Here is a 21,558-nt window from a genome sequence, read left to right on the forward strand (position 1 = left end):
AAAAAAAAATTAAAAGAATGAACAGGTAACCTTTTGTCCTCAGGTTTTTGCTTCCCCAAACCATCTTTTATTATCTTACCAGAATGAAATTTCTAAGTGCCAAATAAACTTCAATGTTCATAACAATGACTGGGTTCTCTTTTTAAAACACAGATATTGATTCTGTAGGGAGAAGATAAAAGTTTGTACCTCCAATATGCTGTTGGATGATGTTTATGGTCATTGGACCACATTCCATGTTGCAACGTTCTAAATCTAAAACATTGATCACATCACCTGCTAGTCATCATCTAGTCTCCTTAGATAGGCCTATGGAGTTCATGTATCCCTTGATGGCTGTTCTAGCAATGGCCTTGGACTGAAGGAGGGGCCGTGGAACATCAGGGTAAGGGCGACTGACTATATCATTAGAGGAAACAAGTATGAAGAGGCAACTGGTGCAGACTGAAAGAATAAAGCCCACTCACAGAAAGAAGCAGATAGGAGAAGAGAAAAAAATTATATATCAAGTGACAGTTTTTTCCTTCTCACTCTAGGTTACTATATGAAAACATTTTAGAGCTAAGGAGATTTAGAAATGATTTGATCTAACCTTTTTCTTGGATTCATAGATCTCAATGCAACCTGAGACACAGATTTATTATATTTAATAAAGAGTGCTAAATTTTCATAAGAAGTAGCAAAGAGCCCTGGTTCCAAATTTATTTCTATTTCTTCTAGACCATTCTAAGGATAAAATGTATTGTATTAGATACTTCAAATGGCTTAAAAGTTCTCTTACTTCCATTAAAAACTTTCATTTCAAACATCACAAATTGTCCTTAGTTATTTGCCGTTCATAGATTTCCAGACAAGTGAATGTCCTGAATTAACTTATCTTGCTTCTTTTCACTTTCGTTCCTTCTGGGATTTAGGATCCATTACCACCCCCCATGCCTGGTTCTCAGTCATCCTATTTTGTGAAGCAATAGCCTTTTTCCTTTGACACCTCTTGACATTATTCTCTAATGCCCACATACTAGAGATTCAAGTAAAATTTCTTTTTTACAATGAAGACTTTTCAAAAAAATGAGAGTCACCAAGAAAATGAAAAGTTTTTTGTATCATAACCCTTAATATATTCGATATTAATTCTGTTTTTGAAAAATTTCTCTATATACTTTCTTCTAAATATTTCATAGTTGTGCTTTTACATTTTAGTGTTTGATTCTCTTGAAATAGATTTTTTAGATAGTGGGATGTGGAAGTCTCCTTATATTATTGTAACCAAGTACACCACTAACTATGTACTTGGCCCAAGTCCTGAAATGCCTTCTCCTTTATCATGTCTTACTACTTCCATGTCAATCTCTTTTGTACATCTGCTTATTCCTGACTCAGTGCAAGACTATCTTAATGATTATTGCTTTATAATTAGCTTTGTTTTCAGGGAGGAAAATCTTCAAATTTATCTTTCAGTTTTTTTCTTTGATATACTTTGATAACCGTGCTGAAATATCCTTTTCAGTTTGAATGAATTCTGTAAAATTCCAATCAAACCCAATCTGGATATGAGTCAGATCAGATAGTGGATATTTTATGATGGCGATTCTCCCATCTATGAACATGGTCTAATTCTCCATTTATTCAGATGTTTTGTTTTCATAGCTTTCAATGATTTTTTGTTAATTTTTTCTATAAACTTATTATTCTTTGTTAGATTTTTCTCTTTCATATTGAAAGTTTTTGTTGTTGCAGTGAAACAGATTTTTCTTACATTTTCTATTTGATAACTCTTGCAATGTGGGAATAATATTGGCGTCTAAATTTTATTTGTATGCAAAAATGTCATTGAAATCGAAATCCATCTTGTCTAAAAGAGAAGATAATTTTTAATTTTTCTTTCCAACTCCTAGATCTGTTTTTGTTGTTGTTGTTGTTCTTGCCTTATTGCATTGGCTTAGAACTATGTTGAATAGAAGCAGCTACAATGGGCACCCTTCTCTTGTATTGGACCCTAATAAAAATGCTTTTTAAATTTTATTATTGAGCAATATGCTTGCTGTGTGATTTAGATAAATGCAATTCAAAAGTTGCTTTACTTAGACTTTTTTCTTGTCATTAGTGAGTGGTCAATTTTTTGGAGTGCTTTTACTACATCTATTAAGATAACCATGGAATTGCTCTTCCATTAGTTATACAGTGATTTAATTAACAATCTTTTTTAATTTGGTGGTACCTTTGTACTCTGGTAATAGACTGTACTTAGTTGGGATGTGGTTATTTTTAGGCACTATTCAGTTAGCTAGTATTTTGTTCAGGATTTTTACATCTGTCTTGACAATGAAATTTGGGGGCTAATCCTCTTTTCTTGTATTGTCCTTCTCTAATCTGAGTTTCCAGGTTATTATGTTCCTCTTATGGGATCAATTTTATAGTTTTTTTCATTTCTTTTATGTGAAATTGTGTGTATGTATATGTGTGTGTGTGTGTGTGCACAGAGGGGGATAGACAAAGAAAGAGTGGGAAATATTTGTACCTATTTTCTTTTTCAGAGGCTAGCAATGGTAGGTGTGAAAGAATTCTGATATCCAATTTAATTTTTTAAAATGTTTAGTCACTATTTTCCAAATGTATCTCCTGAGAACTCAGAGAGGCTTGGAAAGGACACTGAGTAAGAGAAGCAAAATCTTCTATAAATATCATTAAAAAATGATGCAGAGGTCACTACAAAAGTTTTAAGACAGACCATGTTATAGTCCATTATTTCACTTCCAGGAAGCACAGTTGACAGTGTCCTTTTTGATTCACCCAATGCAAGTTTCAACTTGCTCAGTTTATTGATATTGCTGAGAGGGCTTCATTCGTTTCCATCCAAGCGGATTTTACATTTCTTGATTTTTTTGTGTCCTCAAAACTTTCACAATGACCCACACATATCATCTTGCATTCAACATACTGGCTAACGTAATACAGAAACAGCCTGTAAATGTTAGTCTTCAATTGTGCCATGTTGGTGAAGGATGCGTGGAGGTGGGAGGGGGTTGCCTATAAATGGAAAGTCAGTTTTCACTTTATTTTGGTTTATTTTCTGTAGCACATTAACAAAGGTATAGACATACATATGGATATAATATGCTTCAACACGTGTTATACTATATACTTAAATGTCAAATGGGAAATCTTACGCATAATTATTATTTGAGAAGAGCTTGTTTCTTCTGGAGCCATAAAGATGAGAGCCACTGTGCAAATTACTTTTCTCACTATCATTATTATTATCTTCAAGGCTATAGAAATCACTGCTCTTTTTCCAATTGACCAAAGCTGGCAATGGGACTGAACAGTAGTGAACGAGATGATTGCTCACAGATGTCAGGAAACACACTCTTGCTAGAAAATTGGAAATATCCAGGAGAACTTCAAAGCAAGGACAACCATCAGCCATCACGATCAATTGCTGGAGATTGTTAAATTCTCACTCTATCTGGCACCATAATTCTTAAAAGTGAAAGATTCCAAATACATGGAGCTAAAACCTTAAAGCCCCTTGAAACTTAAGACCCTAAAAAATGTTTGTGAAAGCATGTTCCAGGAACCATGCCCATCAACACACTCCAGCTAGTATTGGAAATGCAGATTTCTTGGCCTGCCCCCAGATCCATGGAATAGGAAACTGTTGGGACCTGCCAAGAATCTGCATTTTAACAAGTTTCCACTTCCCTAGTGCTGCAAAGCATGAGAAATCTGCCCTAAAGCATGTTTAATCAGTTACCACCACCATCAACTGTAAGTAACTTAACACATGCTTTACTGGAATCATGTTAAACAGGCATGTTTCCTATTTTTAAAAAGCATATTTTCTATAATTATTTTTAATAAAGTAATGGATGAGTATATTTTATGGAGATTTTGTATTTAATAAAATTTTGGTTACAGGTATACATTGAGGTTATACAATTGATATCTGGCAGAAGTTTTCTATGTGGAGTGATTTTTATTCCTATTTTTAGTCTTTTCAAAAAAAGTTTATAAACAGATTATAAAGTATCATTTATGTAAATATGTTTCATAATTTGATTTCATTTAAAGTGAGGTAGAGTTGTGTTTATTTTACCTTTTCTATAATGGATATCAGGGAAAGAGAAAATTTGTAATGTATATTTCAAGAACAAATAGAAGCTTTAGTAAAAAATAAAAGACTTTAATGAATAAAGAAACAATTACAAAGTTTACCTCAAAAATCATTAAAGAAAATTGAAGAGAACAACAAAATGAAGCCTTCTATAATTTAATTCACTGTTAAAATACTTTAACAGGACAAGTAATTAGGTTGGGCGAGTGAGAAGGGATGTAATTAAAACATTTCAACAAAGGGATGGGTTGATTGAAGTAATGAATATGAAGAGGATTTCAAGAGTCATCTAAGGCCAGATGTGGTGGTGGCTCATACCTGTAATCCCAGCACTCTAGTAGGCTGAGCCGGGTGGCTTGCTTGCGTTCAGGATTTGAAGACCAGCCTGAGCAAGAGACCCCTTTTCTAAAAAAAAAAAATAGCTGGGCGTTGTGGTGGGCACCCATAGTCCTAGCTACTTGGGAGGCTGAGGCAAGACCACAAGGCTTGACCACAAGAATCTGAGATTGCAGTGGGTTATAATGCCATAGCACTCTACGTAGCGTAACAAAGTGAGACTCTGTCTCAAAAAAAAAAAAAGAAAAGTCATCTAAGATTAAAGGAAAAGATGAATGATGGGAAAGACTGTGGGGAGATGGTTTAGTCAAAGTAAAACATTGCTGGCATGTTATTTATTCATTTAATTATGCTGTTGACTTTTTTCTATGTTTTCTAACTTATGAATGCTTAATTCTTTCCCCCAAAGGGAATCTCTTAGTTATAACATTTGTTAGCTACTTTGGAGCCAAACTTCACAGGCCAAAAATAATTGGAGCAGGGTGCCTAATCATGGGAGTTGGAACGTTGCTCATTGCAATGCCTCAGTTCTTCATGGAGCAGTAAGTCTAAACCAGTCATCTATTTCTTGCCTTGTCAGACAACTGCATTTCTCCCTTTATGATTACAATTATTTAAATTTAATCTTAACTCACAATAATTTCATGCCTTATTTTTATTAACTTTTTTTGGACAAAATATCAGAATACTTTTATAAATTTACTATACTAAAATCTGTATTATGTGGTCAATGTCAAATGAAGAAGGAATGAATACCACAGAGAATAAATGCTGGGTCAGGGTACACTGGCTACAGATAATTGGTTCAGGATTATATTGTCAACTTGAACAAGTATTCAATGTCCAAACAATATTGCCTAGATTTTTATCGATGGAAATAGGATATCTGTGTCCTCTCAACCTCAAAGACTACTTTTTGTGCTTTTGTTACTACTTTTGTTAGTACTTGCATACAATTTTAGTAGTTCCAAAGATTTTCACCTTTATTACATCATTTTTACCCTTATAACAACCTGTGGGATTGGAGAACATAGTTTACCATTTTTACTTTTGAGCTGAGGACTCCATGATTTGGAGAGCTTGATGACTTCCTCAAGGTTAGGTGTCTTGCAAATATGGAACCAGAATCTTAAAACGTGTCTTCTGACTTTTGAAATAGCAGCCTTTACACACGTCCATACTGCCTCTCTTATCTGTGTTTACCTATTGATAAGAAAGATGACTACCAAAAAGTTTTGAAGCAAGAGAATGTTAGAAAATTATGCATCAAGAGATACTTCAAATATTTTCTACTCTAGATCACTGTATCATGACATTTTAGGACCAGAGAGATTTATAATGACCTTATTTGAGCTTTTTCTCAAATTCCATGATCACTTATAGCCAGATTTGACCTCCCTGGGGAATCAATAAAGGGAGGACACAGAATCTTCTAAATGGAAGCTTTCCTACCCATTTGGATGCATTTCCCAGACCATTAATTCTTACTTTGAGAGGCATCTCTGGATTGGGGACTTCTGCCTGCTTTATGGATCCTCTCTGGCCTCCCATTGGGCAGAAGTTTCTTTGGATCACTGAGATTCTACAGAAGTGTAATGTAGGTCTAATGAGTAAGAAGGAGGAGATGGAAAGACTACAGAAATGGGTCTCAAATCTGCATGATCATTGTTTCATCCAGGAAATGTCTGGGTCAAGGGGCCTTCATAGAGCAGTTTTCTCAGGTAGAAAAAAAAAAAAGGAGTTCCATGACTAAAAATATCTAAAAGTGTGAAAGCAAGTTGTAAAGGATAAATAAATCCTTGCCTCCCGAATTAGCTCACTGTGTAATGATCAGTAGCTCTAATATGTGACATAACCTTTCCAGGACTCAGCTTATGCATCTTAACATAGGCATTAACAATAACACCTAGCTTATAATGTTGTCACAAATATTATATTAGATGACACAAGCAAAATTCTTATCAAAGTTCCCAGTATAATCAGCTGTGTCACCACTATTGTGTGTGTGTCAATCTTCCATAGCTAACTAAATTACCCGTTTTTAACCAGCAATACCTTTATCTTAATGGTGCTGTATTCAGATAAATGATTTTATTACTTTGTTAATGACAAATATAGAGTACCAATGCAAGAAAATTAGAAAGAAAAGTGTATCTGAGAGAAGGTCAGAATGGAGCTCACAAAGGATATCAAAAGGACAGGCACTTAGATGGAGCTCACAAAGGATGTCAAAAGGACAGGCACTTAGATTATTCTCTCCACCACCTGTCGATGTTGAAGGATATCATTGTTTATTCATTATTTACTATCTGCCACTTTCCAGATAACTGTGCAAGTGATGAGGCTGTTTCGGCTAGAAAACAAAAGAAAACAAAATCATAATTCCTTCATTTATGAAGCTTGCTCTCTACTGAGGATTATTACCATGACTTCAGTTTTTCACGGCATTAGTTATTAATTGAGTCTTTACCCAAAATGTGGTTCATGTTCTCTTAAAAAGATCTATACTCTGCTTCCTTTGCAGAAATAACCTTCTGTCAATAAAATCTTCCTTTGCAGAAATAACCTTCTGTCAATAAAATAACCTGCAATCAATAGACAGCAATGATTAAGGGCCTACCCCCACCAGGATGGGTTTAGCTTTGCCTATGTCCACTCATCTAACTCCTAAATTTAACAAATACATATTGACCATTATTCTCTGTACTAGGGATAGGGTAGCAACAAAAACCTCTGCCCTTGTGTATTTTCTGAGAAGGTCAACAATGAACAAATATAGTATGTCAGGTAGATAAGGACAATTGAGGAAAACAACTCACAGAAGACACATAAGGAGTACGTGTTGCAGTTGGGGGGTGCTGGTGGGTACTGCAAGGTAAAGAAGGGTGGTGGAGGAATGGCTCACGACATGGTGACATTTGAGGGATACCTGAAAAGGGGGAAGGGGAGAGCCATGCAGATATCTGAGGGAGGAGACCTCTAGTCTAAATGAACTTCCAGACAAAATGCAGTGTTTCTGCAGTTGTGCAGGTGAACTGCGAGGAGATTTGTGTGACTAAAGTGAAACATACAAGAAATGAAATCTGAGAAGTAAAAGGGAAAGGGAGGATATGTCAAGGTGGTTTGTCAAACTTGGTTGGTCATTTGAATCACCTCAAGCTCCCAGCAAACTGCAAATTGTGATTGGATAGCTCTAGGTTTGGGGCTGAGACAGCTGACACTGCTGGTTTGCAGACCCTCTGTTGAGTCACAAGGTCATTGACAAAAATTGCAATGGCTTTAGCTTCTCCTCTGGATGAGAGGGGAGGTCAGTGGACGGTTTGAGTGAAGTACATGATCTGAATTATATTTTTAAAGGATCACATGACTGCTGCTTGGAAAATTGACTCTGGCAGCGTGAGCTTAGAAGCAAAGAAACAATTCAGGAGGCCACTGTAGAATTTTATACATCGGTCAAGATGTTGTGAGTCAGGATTTGAATGCAGGTCGAAAGTACTGAATTTAAATGCATGTATAGCGTTGGTCTCCTGCTGAATCCCTTCTTTGCCTCTTCATCTACACAGAGTCTAAATAGGCACAGAGCACATCTATGTTCTCATTTTACACTAAGAAAATTGAAACTGAAAGATTAATTTTTTTAAAGAGTCACAGATATTAATTAGTGACAAAAGTAACACATGAGATTCCATTTGTTCCAAGTCTAAATAATTAATATGCTTGCAATAGTAACCTTTGGCCAGACAGAAATGAGAAAGGTCAAATAATTAAAATTTTTGAAAATACTACATAATCCCATTGATGCTCACTTGAGGCATAATAATAGTCTCTGTTATCTTTGTAATTATTTTAAAAACCATTATATTTACCATGACTTCAATGCTAAATGTTCTCCTGTGTAGTTAATAATTGAAAACAGTTGACCTTATTAAGTGGTTCTGAACCTATTTTGGTCAGAGAACCAAAACAGGGAACCATTTGATAAAATGCTAAAAACTGTCAACCTCTTCTCTTAACCATTCCATAAAAATATACATTCAAAAATGTTCTTACTTTTTCCATGGGGTTCATAAATTTACTGAGGTGTAAACAGATGTAAGGAAACCCATTTGCCAACTTGAATTTTTTAATAATGCGATATATCTTTTCCTTACCATGCTGAATAAGCAGGTTTCTACTTTGATAGTACATCAAATGCATTGCTATCATTACTAGCCTTTAGTCACACAATGCCTGAACAAAATAATAAAAGATGATGTTATGATAACTTCTTCCCTGCAGGGTACTAATGAAGTCAGGAACTTGGCACATGAAGGACAATTTGAGGAGGAAAGTGGAGCTAGAGGACTGTAGAGGACTGTAGGACTGTTACCACTGTCCTACCTTCAAGCCTTGGCTTTTCAAACCTGTAGTCAACACAGCATTATAAACAGAGGAAAGAGTGGAATTAGAAATAATTTGGGGTCCAGGCTCTGTGGCTCATGCCTGGAATCCTAGCAGTCTAGAAGGCCAAAGCAGGTGGATTGCTTGAGCTCATGAATTCGAGACCAGCCTCAGCAAGAGTGAGATGCCATTTAAAAAAAAAAAAAAAAGCTGGGCGTTGTGGTGGATGCCTATAGTCCCAGTTACTTGGGAGGCTGAGGCAGGAGGATCGCTCAAGCCCAAGAGCTTGAGATTTCTGTGAGCTATGATGCACTCTGCCCAGGGTGACAAAGTGAGACTCTGTCTCAGAAAATAAGAAATAATTTAGGGCCAGATTAGTAAGCTATAGAGGAAAGGCAGAATACCATCTGATAAGTGGTTCAAAAAGCCACGTATCATTATCTGTTCTCATGAATCAGCCTTGCAGTTGTTTTACAAAAGTTACAACTCTCAATACAGTGTGATGATGGCTATACAAGTTGCTAGATTATTGCTTTTTTTCTGACTCAGAGATAGTCATGATTTTATCAAGTATTAGATATGATAGTCATTATCTTATATTAAAATGAGCCTCTGTGAATAATTCTTACTTTTTATTTTCTTTAGCTAATTGACTAATCCAGGTATGGTCTGAAACCCATGAACCAGATCTTCAGGCTACCTCTTCTGTAAACTCTGCTGCACAGTGTTGGTTGGGTTGATCATTCAGATCAAAGATAGTTGCAAATTCAGCCAGGTCTCCTATTGAGTCGTAAAGCATACACATAATATTTTTAGCATGATGTTGATGAGTTTATCACAAAGACAGTGCTCTTCTTATACAGGTACAGATATGAGAGATATTCTTTCTCCAATTCAACTCTCAGCATCTCTCCGTGTCTCCTAGACTCAAGTAGCCAATTACCAATCTCGGTTCTGGAAAAGTCACAATCCAAAATAAGGGACGGTAAGATTATTATTTTTGTAAATTTACTTGACTAGGGAAACATTTGGAAGAGACATTATACATGGTTTAGTATGGACAAAAATATCTGTATGATTTTTGCTCTCAAAGGCTGCACTGTTTAAATTGAGATATTATGATATCATAAAAAGGCCTGGATTATAAGGCAGTATGTGATGAAATCTGAATAAAATATCCAAATAATCAAATCATATGGAAAGGAAGAAGATTAATTACTGGTGACTGGGAAAATTTTCCAGTGGTCAAATAAGGTGGGTCTTAAAAGCTATGTAAGATAGTCTAGCCCATACAAATCTCAGTATGTTGCTCAGATCTGAAAGAAATATAATTTTCTCCATAAGTCAATTTAATTTCTGAGTCCAGTTCCTTTTCATCAGAATGCAAAAAACTTAATCTCAATTTGTCCCTAACCTTCATCTTTTCCCTCAGTGCTTGCTCTTATTCTAGGGAGTTTACATAATAGTTAGAGGGACTCATATTCCCTGCCGGCTTAGATATCTATAACCCTCAGTTCATAGTGTTTGGTCAGATCTGTCACCATGAGATCACCTTATATTCATACACACACACGCACATATATACATATGTATACAAACCCAGGGTGCCAAAAAATGTATACACATTTTAAGAAAGGAAAATTGTATTAAAATGTAATGCTCAATATACACCAATAATATTTATTATTCTGTGTCTTGTAGATATACAACTGTAGAAGTCAATTGGCTTTTACAAGTACAAGAGGGATTCAAATATGACTTGTGTTCATCTTTGATTATCTTTTGTTAGGAGTTTTCTTTCTTGAAATGTATATACATATAAAAAGGCAAGGAACTGACTAACAGGTTTGGAATTTCATTCAGATATAATGCACAGTCAATGAAGATGTTTTGTTTTTAGCCATCAGGGAAGACTCATGATATAAATGGCAGTCAAACTAGTTAGGAAATATTTAATCATGCAGTGTAAAAGAGTGAAATTGGTCAACAATAAGATTACTTGTGATTTCTACTGAAAAATAGCGAAGTGCAAAAATAAGGGTGGGAAAGCTTTGTTTAAAATTTTGTGTTTTGGGCTACACCTGTGGCTCAAGGGAGTAGGGCGCCGGCCCCATATACCAGAGGTGGTGGATTCAAACTTGGCCCTGGCCAAAAACAGCAAAAAAAGAAAAAAAAAATTGTGTGTTTTGCCCCAGCTACAAGTCTGGGGCAAAAAGTTCAGTCTGCATAGGGAATGAGAAGAAGAGAGAAAGTAATAATGAAGGGAAGAAGAGCAAGAGTAATAATAAGAGCTCCTTGGTGAAGTTTCCAGGGGACTCATACTGCCTGAAAGATAGAAGTCACCAAACATTTTCCAAACTTGCCTAAACTCCTATCAAATAATGACCATTGCAAAAATTCCTGCATGCTAATACAGATTGAAGATACATTGTAGAAACATAGAGTAAATAATTAGCGGTAACAGTGATCTAATTCCAAACCTCTGCTCTGCTTTTCTTTAAAGAGTGCGAAGTTGACGCCAGCTCCTCCATGTGGGTTTATGTTTTCCTGGGAAATCTTCTTCGTGGCATAGGAGAAACTCCCATTCAGCCTCTGGGCATTGCCTACCTGGATGATTTTGCCAGTGAAGACAATGCAGCTTTCTATATTGGTAATTTGGGTATATTGTTTCCCTCATGGTGGGAGCAGCAGGGTACCTGGTTTTCCCAATTCCAACCTATAGCAAACTGGGTGTGGGAACTATGATGCTTCATATCCAATCCATTTCTTCAGCTCACACATTTCTGAAGTACACATTTAGGATGTGATGATGAAGATGCAGAAAGATCCACTGTTATAGGGAAGAAAAGTAACTGTGAGTTCAACTGCAATAACAAATGACATTGTGAAAGTGTCTTCCTGGGATTCAGATGTAATAGGTTCCTTGGGTGGGATAACAATCCTACCATACAGAATGCAGGAAGTTTAATTTAACTTCTTTATATTGTATAAGCCCTGATTATTTAAAGTAACTTTTTATAGGAATAGGCAATAAGAACTTCTGAAATATTAATAGTAGTTAAGAATGAATAAAAGAAAATCTAAAAACCTTAGGAGCTAGACCCGAGGATATCCCATCTCTGCAACAGGTCCCAGTAAATAGACCAGCAGCTAAAATCACAAACCCAAAATAATATGGCACAGGCATAATTCCAAGATCAAATGCATTTAAACAGCATTTATTGGGTGCTTCTTATGTCTTGAGATTAAACCAGAAACTAGAGACTCGGGGATGACTAAAACTTGTTCTCTGTTTCACACATCAGTCTTGATTTCTTAGAATTCTGATCTTTTGAAAGCCTTGCCTCGGGGACAAAGGGGTCAGATTTAAATTCATGTAAGAGGCCTATCTAGGCCCACTGTATGCTCCTGGCTATCCTCTACACAGCTCCAAGGCATGATGATTACACCCAAGCAGGCTATAGTTAAGAACGGAGTTCTTGCTCTAATGAAAGACTATGGCATTAATTAGGAAGTGGAATTAGAATTAAATATTCCATCACAGGCAATTACTCTGGGGACTGGAGGAATGGTGGCAGCCAGGAGAAGCATACAGGTGCCAAAGTGTCCCTGTCCTCTCCAGGAGCTCAGAGCTTGATCTCTTTGCCCTCTGTTCTGGAAAGGATCTGGTAACTACTGTCTACTCAAGTTAAATTCACCTCCCAAGGATACATGTGTTTTTAAGCTCTGTGGCTAAATGAAAGGCAGATGGGAGATACTTTGCATGGAGGAGCTACCTTTCTGGTTACTAGAAATGATGGCCTTTAGGCCATCTGTACCACTTACCTGTGAAGGGCTGCTCAGGAGGGTTTCAAAGGGTACTTTTCCTGTTACAAATTCTAGTTCATTTGCTATCTGCATCCAGGTCCTACCCACACAGATCCTGTTCTCACAAATGATTGCTCAGACCCTCCAAGTGAATGCATACGCTTTTTCATTAGGTAGAAGAAATCAATTTGAATGTCAAAACAAATCTTTTGCTTAACTATTCATAGAAAATGTTTGAATGACTATCAAAGTTAGCACAGCTCTAATTTTTAATCAGCGGGTAATCTAATCCTAGGGAGTTAAGTTTGCTTCATTGTAGAATATTAACTTCTTCAGCATTTTAGTGTTATTTTCTTATTAAGAGGTAATTAATGCTTTAAAAGTATTCATTCTTCTCTCCAAGCAGAGAAGCACTGATTTTCTGATGCAATGTGGTTGAAGACTGGACAAATTACATGCAATCAATGAGAAGCTGAAACATTTTCAGCCACTAACTGGATCTCATTTCTTGTTTAAAATTTATTAATCTGTCAGAGCCTAGACATGACAGCTCTTCTTGCCCCCCCCCTTTTTTTTCTTGGTGCAGGGTGTGTGCAGACGGTTGCAATTATAGGACCGATCTTTGGCTTCCTGTTAGGATCATTATGTGCCAAACTGTATGTTGACATTGGCTTTGTAAACCTAGGTATGGGAGTTTATTTTTATTTATTCATTTATTTTAGCTACTGCAACCTTTTTAATGGGGACGGTATGAAAAATATCAAATTGCCTTTTTATAAAATGGTAGGGTAATAACCTTTCGGTTAAAGAAAATAATCCATAGGAATCTTATTATTGATTTAATCCTCATATGCATTGATAAATGGAATATGGAAAATGGGTGATGATTGAAACGGGATGACCCACAGTGTGTGATGAGGGTGTACCCTTTTTCATTTTTGGTTTGCCAGTTCAAACACATTCCAGCTGTAGTTAAGGCTGAATACTGTGGCTATTTGTTGGCTATCCTTGGTTTCAGGTGTGTCAACATTTATTATAGTTGTATCAATTGATAATGTATTTGGGCATTTGCCAGAAAGACCAAGGATTGAAAGCCTTCTGGCAACCAAAGTTCCTTCTTTTTTTTTTTTTTTTTCACTGTATAAATCTCTTTTAGGTGAAGGCAAGCCTGGCTTTCCTTCCAGGAGATTGCTTGTCTAAAAAATAAATAAGCAATCCTGATCTTTCTATAGCTATTAATTTGTTTCTATCTCTGTGAGGTGTACCACCTAGAAATAGATGATATTTACCTTTCTTTAGAAGAAGTTCAAGAAATCAGTTATAAACAAGAAAACAAGTTTTCACTAAAAAAGAGCAAATCTGGACTTGCATTTTGAAGTCATCAGATGTAAAACAAATGCAAAAATCTCGCACATTTTAAATCAAATAACCTGCAAGACTCATTTCAAAAATTTTATTTATTCATTCCCCATCCCCACCCCCAATTATTATACATGTACTCTATCCCAGATGCTGTGTCACTAAACAAATAGTTGAGTTCCTTGACTTCAAGAAAGTTAAAATCTACTTGTAAAGACTGGTATAGATAAGAAAGTATATATGTGATGAACACTATAGATTATCAAGGGGAAGCAATTAAGATGTAATGACAAACTAATATAAACCTTTTATCAACTATAATGCAGTGATGATTGAATATCATTGTCAAGGGAAATGTGTTTGTTTTTTCTCATGAAGTGTGGTGGAGATGTAGTGTTTTGTTTCATAGATTCTTATACAAGGAAAAAAACAGTTTAATGAAAAAAAATCATCAATGTTTACTCCTTAGGCAAGTGAGTGTCAAAGATTTTATGATGCATGATTTATTGAAGTTTTATCTCTATATACAAATCGAGCATCAGCCTTAGAATATTATTAACCACCATTTAATGAGAAAATTCCACTGATTTAACCTCAATGAGTCTTAAGTTTACCATCGGTATATGCAGAGGCTTGCACAGGATTTTGACTGGAGGGTGTAGGGAATAACTTTTGTCAAACAAAATCTTAATCAGACGTCCAATGTGTAAATTGGATGTAAGTGATGCTGATATGAAGTAGCTGACATAGGAGCTTGGAGCCCTCATAATTCTCCCTAGAATGTTGCCTTCCTTTTACTTCCAGTCACTTTGCAGTACCCTGGAGTACAGTTTGAAAATTATGAGAACATTCCAGAGTTTAGACATTATGTTTTTAGAGTAACGAACAAAAGAGGTAGTATCTTGCTCCAGAAATGTCCTTTTCCCTTCAACAAGAGAGATAATGCAGCCACGGTGTGTGTTAGTGTGGTTTTGCTTCAGTGCACTTCTCAGATGCTGTGTTTTTATGAATGGAAGACTCAGGACAACCCTTCCATGAGTAAGTCTATGGGGACCATATGTTCAAACGTGTGCTCACTTCCCGTCTCTGGGTTGTATTTTGTTAGCTTTCTTAACATTTGAAGCTTTTCTGTAATTATTATCTTTTATAGAGGTCTGTGATCTCTGATGATCTTTGATATGACTGTTGAAATTGTTTAGGGGTAGCACAAACCGTGCCCACCTAAGAGGAAATTCGGTCAATGTATGTGTGCTGACTGCTCCACTGACCTGCAGTTCCCCTTCTCTCTCCCTCTCCTTGGGCCTCTCTGTTCTCAAAGACACAACAATGTTGAATTAGTAACTCTACAATGGCTTCTAATTGTTCTAGTCAGAGTCTCATTTTAAGTCAAAAACTCATTTGACTTAAGTGAGTCAACATCTCATTGAAGTCAAATTGTTAAGCTTAGTGAGTCAGGCATTTTGAAAAGGTGCATAGACTGAAAGGTATGTAGATAGTCAACCAAGTTCTGAATGCAACGGAAAAGTTCTTGCTGTAAATTACAAGTGCTACCCCAGGGAACACATGAATGATAGGAAAGCAAAACAGCCTTTTTGCTGAGATGGAGAATGTTTTAGTGGTCTGGATAGAGGATCAACCTGGCCACATTTCCTTAAGCCAAAACCCAATCTAGAGGAAGGATCTACCTCGCTTTAATTCTATGAAGACTGAGAGAGGTAAGGAAGCTGCAGAAGAAAATTTGGAAGCTAGTGGTGGTTGATTCATGAGGTTTAAAGGAAGAAGTCTTGCCCAGAATATAAAAGTGTGAGATGAAGCAGCAAGTGCAGATAGAGAAGGTACAAGTTATCTGGAAGGCAGCTCGGATAATTGATGAATGAGGCAACAGATTTTCAATGTAGATGAAATCGCCTTTTAGTGGAATAAAATGTCATTGAGGACTTTCACAGCGTGAGAGGAGAAGTCAATGCCAGGTTTCAAAGCTGCAACGTACAGGCTCTTTGGTTAAGGATCAGGGCAACTGGGGACTTTAAATGCATGTCAATGTTCATTTATTATTCTGAAAATCACAGGGCCCTTCAGAAATATGCTAAATCTATTCTACCTGTGATCTATAAATGGAGCAACAGAGTCTGGATAGCATATCTGTTTATAGCATGGCTTACTGAATGTTTTAAGCCCACTGTTGAGAAGTAATGCTCAGAGAAAAGATTCCATTCAAAATATATTACTGCTCATTGACAATTTATCTGGTCACCCAGGAGCTCTGATATGGAGATAAAAGAAGATAAATTGTTGTTTCCCTACCAGCTAACACAACATCCACTCTGTATGTTATGGATCAAGAAATAAGTTCAACTTTCAAGTCTTATTATCTAAGAAATAAATTTCATGAAGATGTAACTGGCATAGATAGTGATTCCTCTGATGGATCTGGGAAAAGTGAATTGAAAACCTTTTGAAAATGTTTACCATCCTAGATGCCATGAAGAATTCATTTATGGGATGAGGTCAAATATCAACATTAACAGGAGTTTATAAGTTAATTCCAATCCTCATGGAGGACTTCGAGGGATTCAAGCCTTTAGTGGAGGAAGTAACTGCAGATGTGCTGGAAATAGCAAGAGAACTGGAATTAGAAGTGGATGCTGAGGAGGGGACAATTTCTGCAATCTCAGCAATTTAAAACTTTAATAAAAGAAGAATTGTTTCTTATGAATGAGCAAAGAAAGTGTTTTTTTGTCTTTTTGAAGATGGAGTCTACTCCTGGTGAAGATGCTATGAACATTGTTGAAATGATGACAAGGAGGTGGAACATTGTGTAAACTCAGTTGGTAAAGCAAGCAGCAGGGTTTCAGTGGACTCTAATTTTGAAAGAAGTTCTACTGTGGGTAAAATGATATCAAATAGCAGTACATGTAACAGAGAAATCACTCGTGAAAGGAACAGTCAATTGATGCAGCAGACTTCAATGTTGTGTTAGTTTAAGAAGTTGCCATGGCTACCTGGAGGTGCAGGAGCCACCACCCTGATCAGTTGGCAGCCATCAACATCAAGGCAAGACCCTCCGAAAAGATTCCTCCTTGCTGAAGGCTGAGTTGATTGTTAGTATATTTTTTAGCAAGAAAGTATTTATTTTTTTTTTTTTTTGAGACAGAGTCTCACTATGTGGCCCTTGGTAGAGTGCTGTGGTGTCACAGATCACAGAAACCTAAAACTCTTGGGCTTAAGTGATTCTCTTGTCTCAGCCTCCCAAATATCTGGGACTACCGGCACCCGCCACAATGCCCAACTATTTTTGTTACAGTTGTCATTGTTGTCTAGCTGGCCCAGGCCAGGATTGAACCTGCCACTCTCAGAGTATGTGGCTGTGCCATAACCACTGTGCTACAGGCATCAGAAAGTATTAAGAAAGTATTTTTTAATGAGGATGTGTACTAAATGCCATCATACACCTCATAGACTACAGTATAATAAAAACCTAACTTTGGTATGCACTGTGAAACCAAAAAACTCATGTGACTCACTTATTACAATATTCACTTTATTGAGGTACTCTGGAGTCAAACCTGCAATATCTCCAAGGTCTTCCTATAATCCATGTCCAGATTTTTGAAAAGATCATGTGTGAATTATTAGATATTTTGATGATGTGATAAGAATTTGTGCAAGGATCTCATTTTTCTACAGTAGCTTGTTTCAACACATTCGTTGCTAACTGTGTTACTTAGTTAACCATCTTCTCTGCCTTTCAGATCACATAACCATTACCCCAAAGGATCCCCAGTGGGTAGGGGCCTGGTGGCTTGGTTATCTCATAGCAGGAATCATAAGTCTTCTTGCAGCTGTGCCTTTCTGGTGTTTACCAAAGAGCCTACCAAGACCCCAAAGTGGAGAGGACTCTAATTCCCCTCCTGAGAAGTCCAAGTTTATTATAGACGATCACACAGACTACCAAACACCCCATGAAGAAAAAGCAAAAATAATGGAAATGGCAAAAGGTAAGTCAGTTTCTCTGTGATAGTGAAGCTCGTTGAGACTTTAGGGGGATTAGAAATAATACCCCTTATTTCCCATTATGTGTTGTTTTAAAAACTTGAGAAACTATACAGGAAGCAAAATCACAATTAGCAAGTCACCTTCATTACTGGAAAACTTCAGCACATAACCTCTCTGCCCACTCACATCCCCGTGATTTAGACCCTGCAATGTAGCCTCTACCCCAGATTGCTGTTTTGTATAAGTCTGAGTGGAAGAAGAGAAGGAATGAATCTGAAAGTTTGGTGACCTTTTAACAGATGGGATCCATCCATTTGAGTATTGCAGGACTTTCGCCAATGATTCCAGTGACTGTGGTGTGGACAAAAGGACGGAGTGTTCTATGAATCCCTTCCATGGGGGTATAGACACAAGATTAAACCCCTCACTGCTTCTTCTCAGATGATAGTTACTAATACATTTATTCAAATTCTTATCATGTCTAACTGGTTGTCTATATAACAGAAAGAAGAAAGAATAGAATACCAAAGGTCATGTGTAAAGCCAACATTGATACATCAGATGGGGACAACTTTTATATTCCTTTCCCTGTGACCGTGACCTGAGTTATAAGAATGGAGACCAGAAAAATGAAATTCTGATGTCCTGCATAGGGCTCCCAGCTGCATAGTTGACAGTGCATTCTCATTACTCTTGTCTCTGAGGAATCTGTTCTGAATCTGAAAATCTGTTTGATTTTCACCTCTAATGTAATCCCTGTTGCATTCCTATAGAAGCAAGTGCCTATGTCTGATCTGGACCTGGCCAGATGGCAGCCTTGATGGGTGCCAGCAACAGACAATGCATAGAGTATATGTGTGCCACACTATGACTGCTCCCAAACACAGCGACATGGGACTCAACCATCTAAGTCCTGCCACCTCAGCTGCATCTTCTACCAACTGTGGCACTGTCTTTAATTATGCCATGTTTTTTTTGCCTTACAGATTTCCTTCCATCACTGAAGAATCTTTTTGGAAATCCAGTATACTTCCTATATTTGTGTACAAGCACCGTTCAGTTCAATTCCTTATTTGGTATGGTGACCTATAAACCGAAGTACATTGAACAACAGTATGGCCAGTCATCTTCCAAGGCCAACTTCGTTATCGGTATGCTTATCTGTCCTTCATGTTTTCTCATAGATCCTAACTTAGATGCAACTTTTTGTCCTGTGTTTGTATTTATTATTATTATTTTGGATTTTCTTTTTTTTTTTAATTTCAATCTATTAAGGGGATACAAATGACTTTGGTTGCATGGGTTGCTTTATAATGTTTGAGTTGCAGCTACACATGTGCCCACCACCCAACTAGTGTTCACTGCACCCATTAAGTTTTTGCCCCTCCCCTCCTTGCCCCAACCCCGTATTTTATTTCCACTAAGTTTTACATTCCTCTGTGCACACTGTACTCACTGGTTAGTTTCAGCTTAATTAACAAGTATGTGTGCTATTTGTTTCTCCATTCTTAAGATACTTCACTTAGGGTAACGGTGTCTAGTTACATCCAAATTATTGCACAGGGCATTAATTCGTCATTTTTTATGACTTGGTAGTATTCAAAGGCATATATATACCACATTTTGTTATTGCATTCATGACCTGATGGACCCTTGGGCTGATTCTACATCTTTGCAATTGTGAATTGTGGAATTGTGCTGAAATAAATATTTGAATGCAGTTGTCTTTTTGATAAAATAACTTTTTTTCCTTTGGGTAGTTATCCAATAGTGGGAACAAATGATAGGTCTACTGTTAGTTCTTTGAGGATTCTCCATACTGTTTTCCATAGACTGTCTACTAATTAGCAGTCCTGCCAACAGTGTATAAGTATTCCTTTTTCTCTGCATCCTCACCAAAATCTGTTGTGTTGGGACTTTTTAATGAAAGCCATTCTAATAGGGGTAAACTGATATCTCGTTATGGTTTTAATCTGCTCTTTCTGATTATTAGTGAGATTAAGCATTTTATCATCTTTATTGGCCATATGTTTATCATCTTTATTGGCCATTATTTTGAAAAGCTTATGTTCATGTATTTTAGCCACATTTTGATGGAATTTTTTTTTTCCTGGCTGATTCACTTGAGTTCATTGTAGGCTCTGGATATTAGTCTTTCATCACATGTATAATTTGTGAATATTTTCTCCCATTTCTATAGGTTGTCTATTTGCTCTGTTGAGAATTTCCTCAGATGTGCAGTAGCTATTAGTTCAGTCAAATGCTATTTATTCATTTTTGTTGCCATTGGGGTCTTTGTCATAAATTCTTTACCTATTCTGATATTTAAAAGTGTTTTTTCCTACATTTTCCTCTAGAATTTATATGGTTTCATGACTTATATTTAACTCCTTTTTCATCTTAAATTAATTTTTGTGAGTTGTGTGAGATATGGATCATGTTTTATTTTTTTCTATGTGGCAATCCAGTCTTCCTAGTACCATTTATTGAATAGGACTTCACTTCCCCAGCAAGTGTTCTTGGCTCCTTAGCTGAAAATAGTTGGCTATAGGTGAGTGGTTTTATATCTAGGCTCTCTAATCTGTTTCATAGGTCTATATCTCTATTTTTGTGCAAGTACCACACTATTTTGATAACTATAGTCTTATCGTATAGTTTGAAATCTGATAATGTGATATCTCCAGGTCAGTTCTTTTTGCTTATGATTGTTTTGGTTATTTGGGCTCTTCTCTGGTTTCAAACACAGCATAGAATAATTTTTTTGAAGATCTGTGAAATGTGATATTGGTATTTTGATGGGGATTGCAGTGAATCTGTAAATTACTTCAGGTAGGATGGACCTTTTACAATTTTGATTCTGCTGTTTATGAACAAGATATGTTCAAGCTTGGCTGTTAGTATATAGAAATGCTACTGATTTGTGTACATTAATTTTGTAATCTGAGATTTTGCTGAATTTACTTCTTAACTCCATGAGTCTCTTGGTGGAATATTTGGGGTTTTCTAAGTAGATCATGTCATCTGTGAAAAGCAATAATTTGACCTCCTCTTTCCTGATTTGGATGCCCTTTGATTCTTTCTCTTGCCTGGCTACTCTGGCTAGGACTCCTAGCTCTATGTTGAATAGAAGTGGTTACAATGGGCACCCTTGCCTTGTTACAGTTCTTAGGGGAAATGTTTTCAACTTTTCCCCATTTAGTATGGTGTTTGCTGTGGGTTTGTCATAAATAGTTGGGGTTTTTTTGTTTGTTTGTTTGTTTGTTTTTTTGCAGTTTTTGGCCAGGTCTGGGTTTGAACCTGCCACGTCTGGCATATGGGGTTGGTGCCCTACTCCTTTGAGCCACAGGCGCCGCCCTCATATATAGTTGTTATAATTTTAAGATATGGTCCTTCTATGTCTTGTATGTTGAGGGTTTATATCACAAAAGGGTGATGAATTTTGTCAAATGGCTTTTCCTCATCTATTGAGAGGATCATACGGTCTTTTTTTTTCTTCAGTTTATGTGGTGAATCACATTTATTGATCTATGTGTATTGAAGCCTCTTTGCATTCCTGGGATAAGCCC

The 21,558-nt window shown here is 36.7% G+C and overlaps 1 protein-coding gene across 1 annotated transcript in view; it reads left to right on the forward strand.

Moving 5' to 3' along the window:
- Positions 1 to 21,558, forward strand: part of SLCO1C1 (solute carrier organic anion transporter family member 1C1) — a 55,458-nt gene that overhangs the window by 6,853 nt on the left and 27,047 nt on the right. The window contains exons 4-9 of the mRNA XM_012806778.2: positions 4,860 to 4,992; positions 9,694 to 9,815; positions 11,334 to 11,480; positions 13,224 to 13,322; positions 17,749 to 17,994; positions 18,979 to 19,143. Coding sequence (XP_012662232.1) covers positions 4,860 to 4,992; positions 9,694 to 9,815; positions 11,334 to 11,480; positions 13,224 to 13,322; positions 17,749 to 17,994; positions 18,979 to 19,143 — 912 coding nt within the window. The remainder of the gene's footprint in view (positions 1 to 4,859; positions 4,993 to 9,693; positions 9,816 to 11,333; positions 11,481 to 13,223; positions 13,323 to 17,748; positions 17,995 to 18,978; positions 19,144 to 21,558) is intronic.

The sequence above is a fragment of the Otolemur garnettii genome, unplaced genomic scaffold (assembly GCF_000181295.1).
Source record: "Otolemur garnettii isolate 467f Iridium unplaced genomic scaffold, OtoGar3 scaffold00057, whole genome shotgun sequence".
Lineage (NCBI taxonomy): Eukaryota > Metazoa > Chordata > Mammalia > Primates > Galagidae > Otolemur > Otolemur garnettii.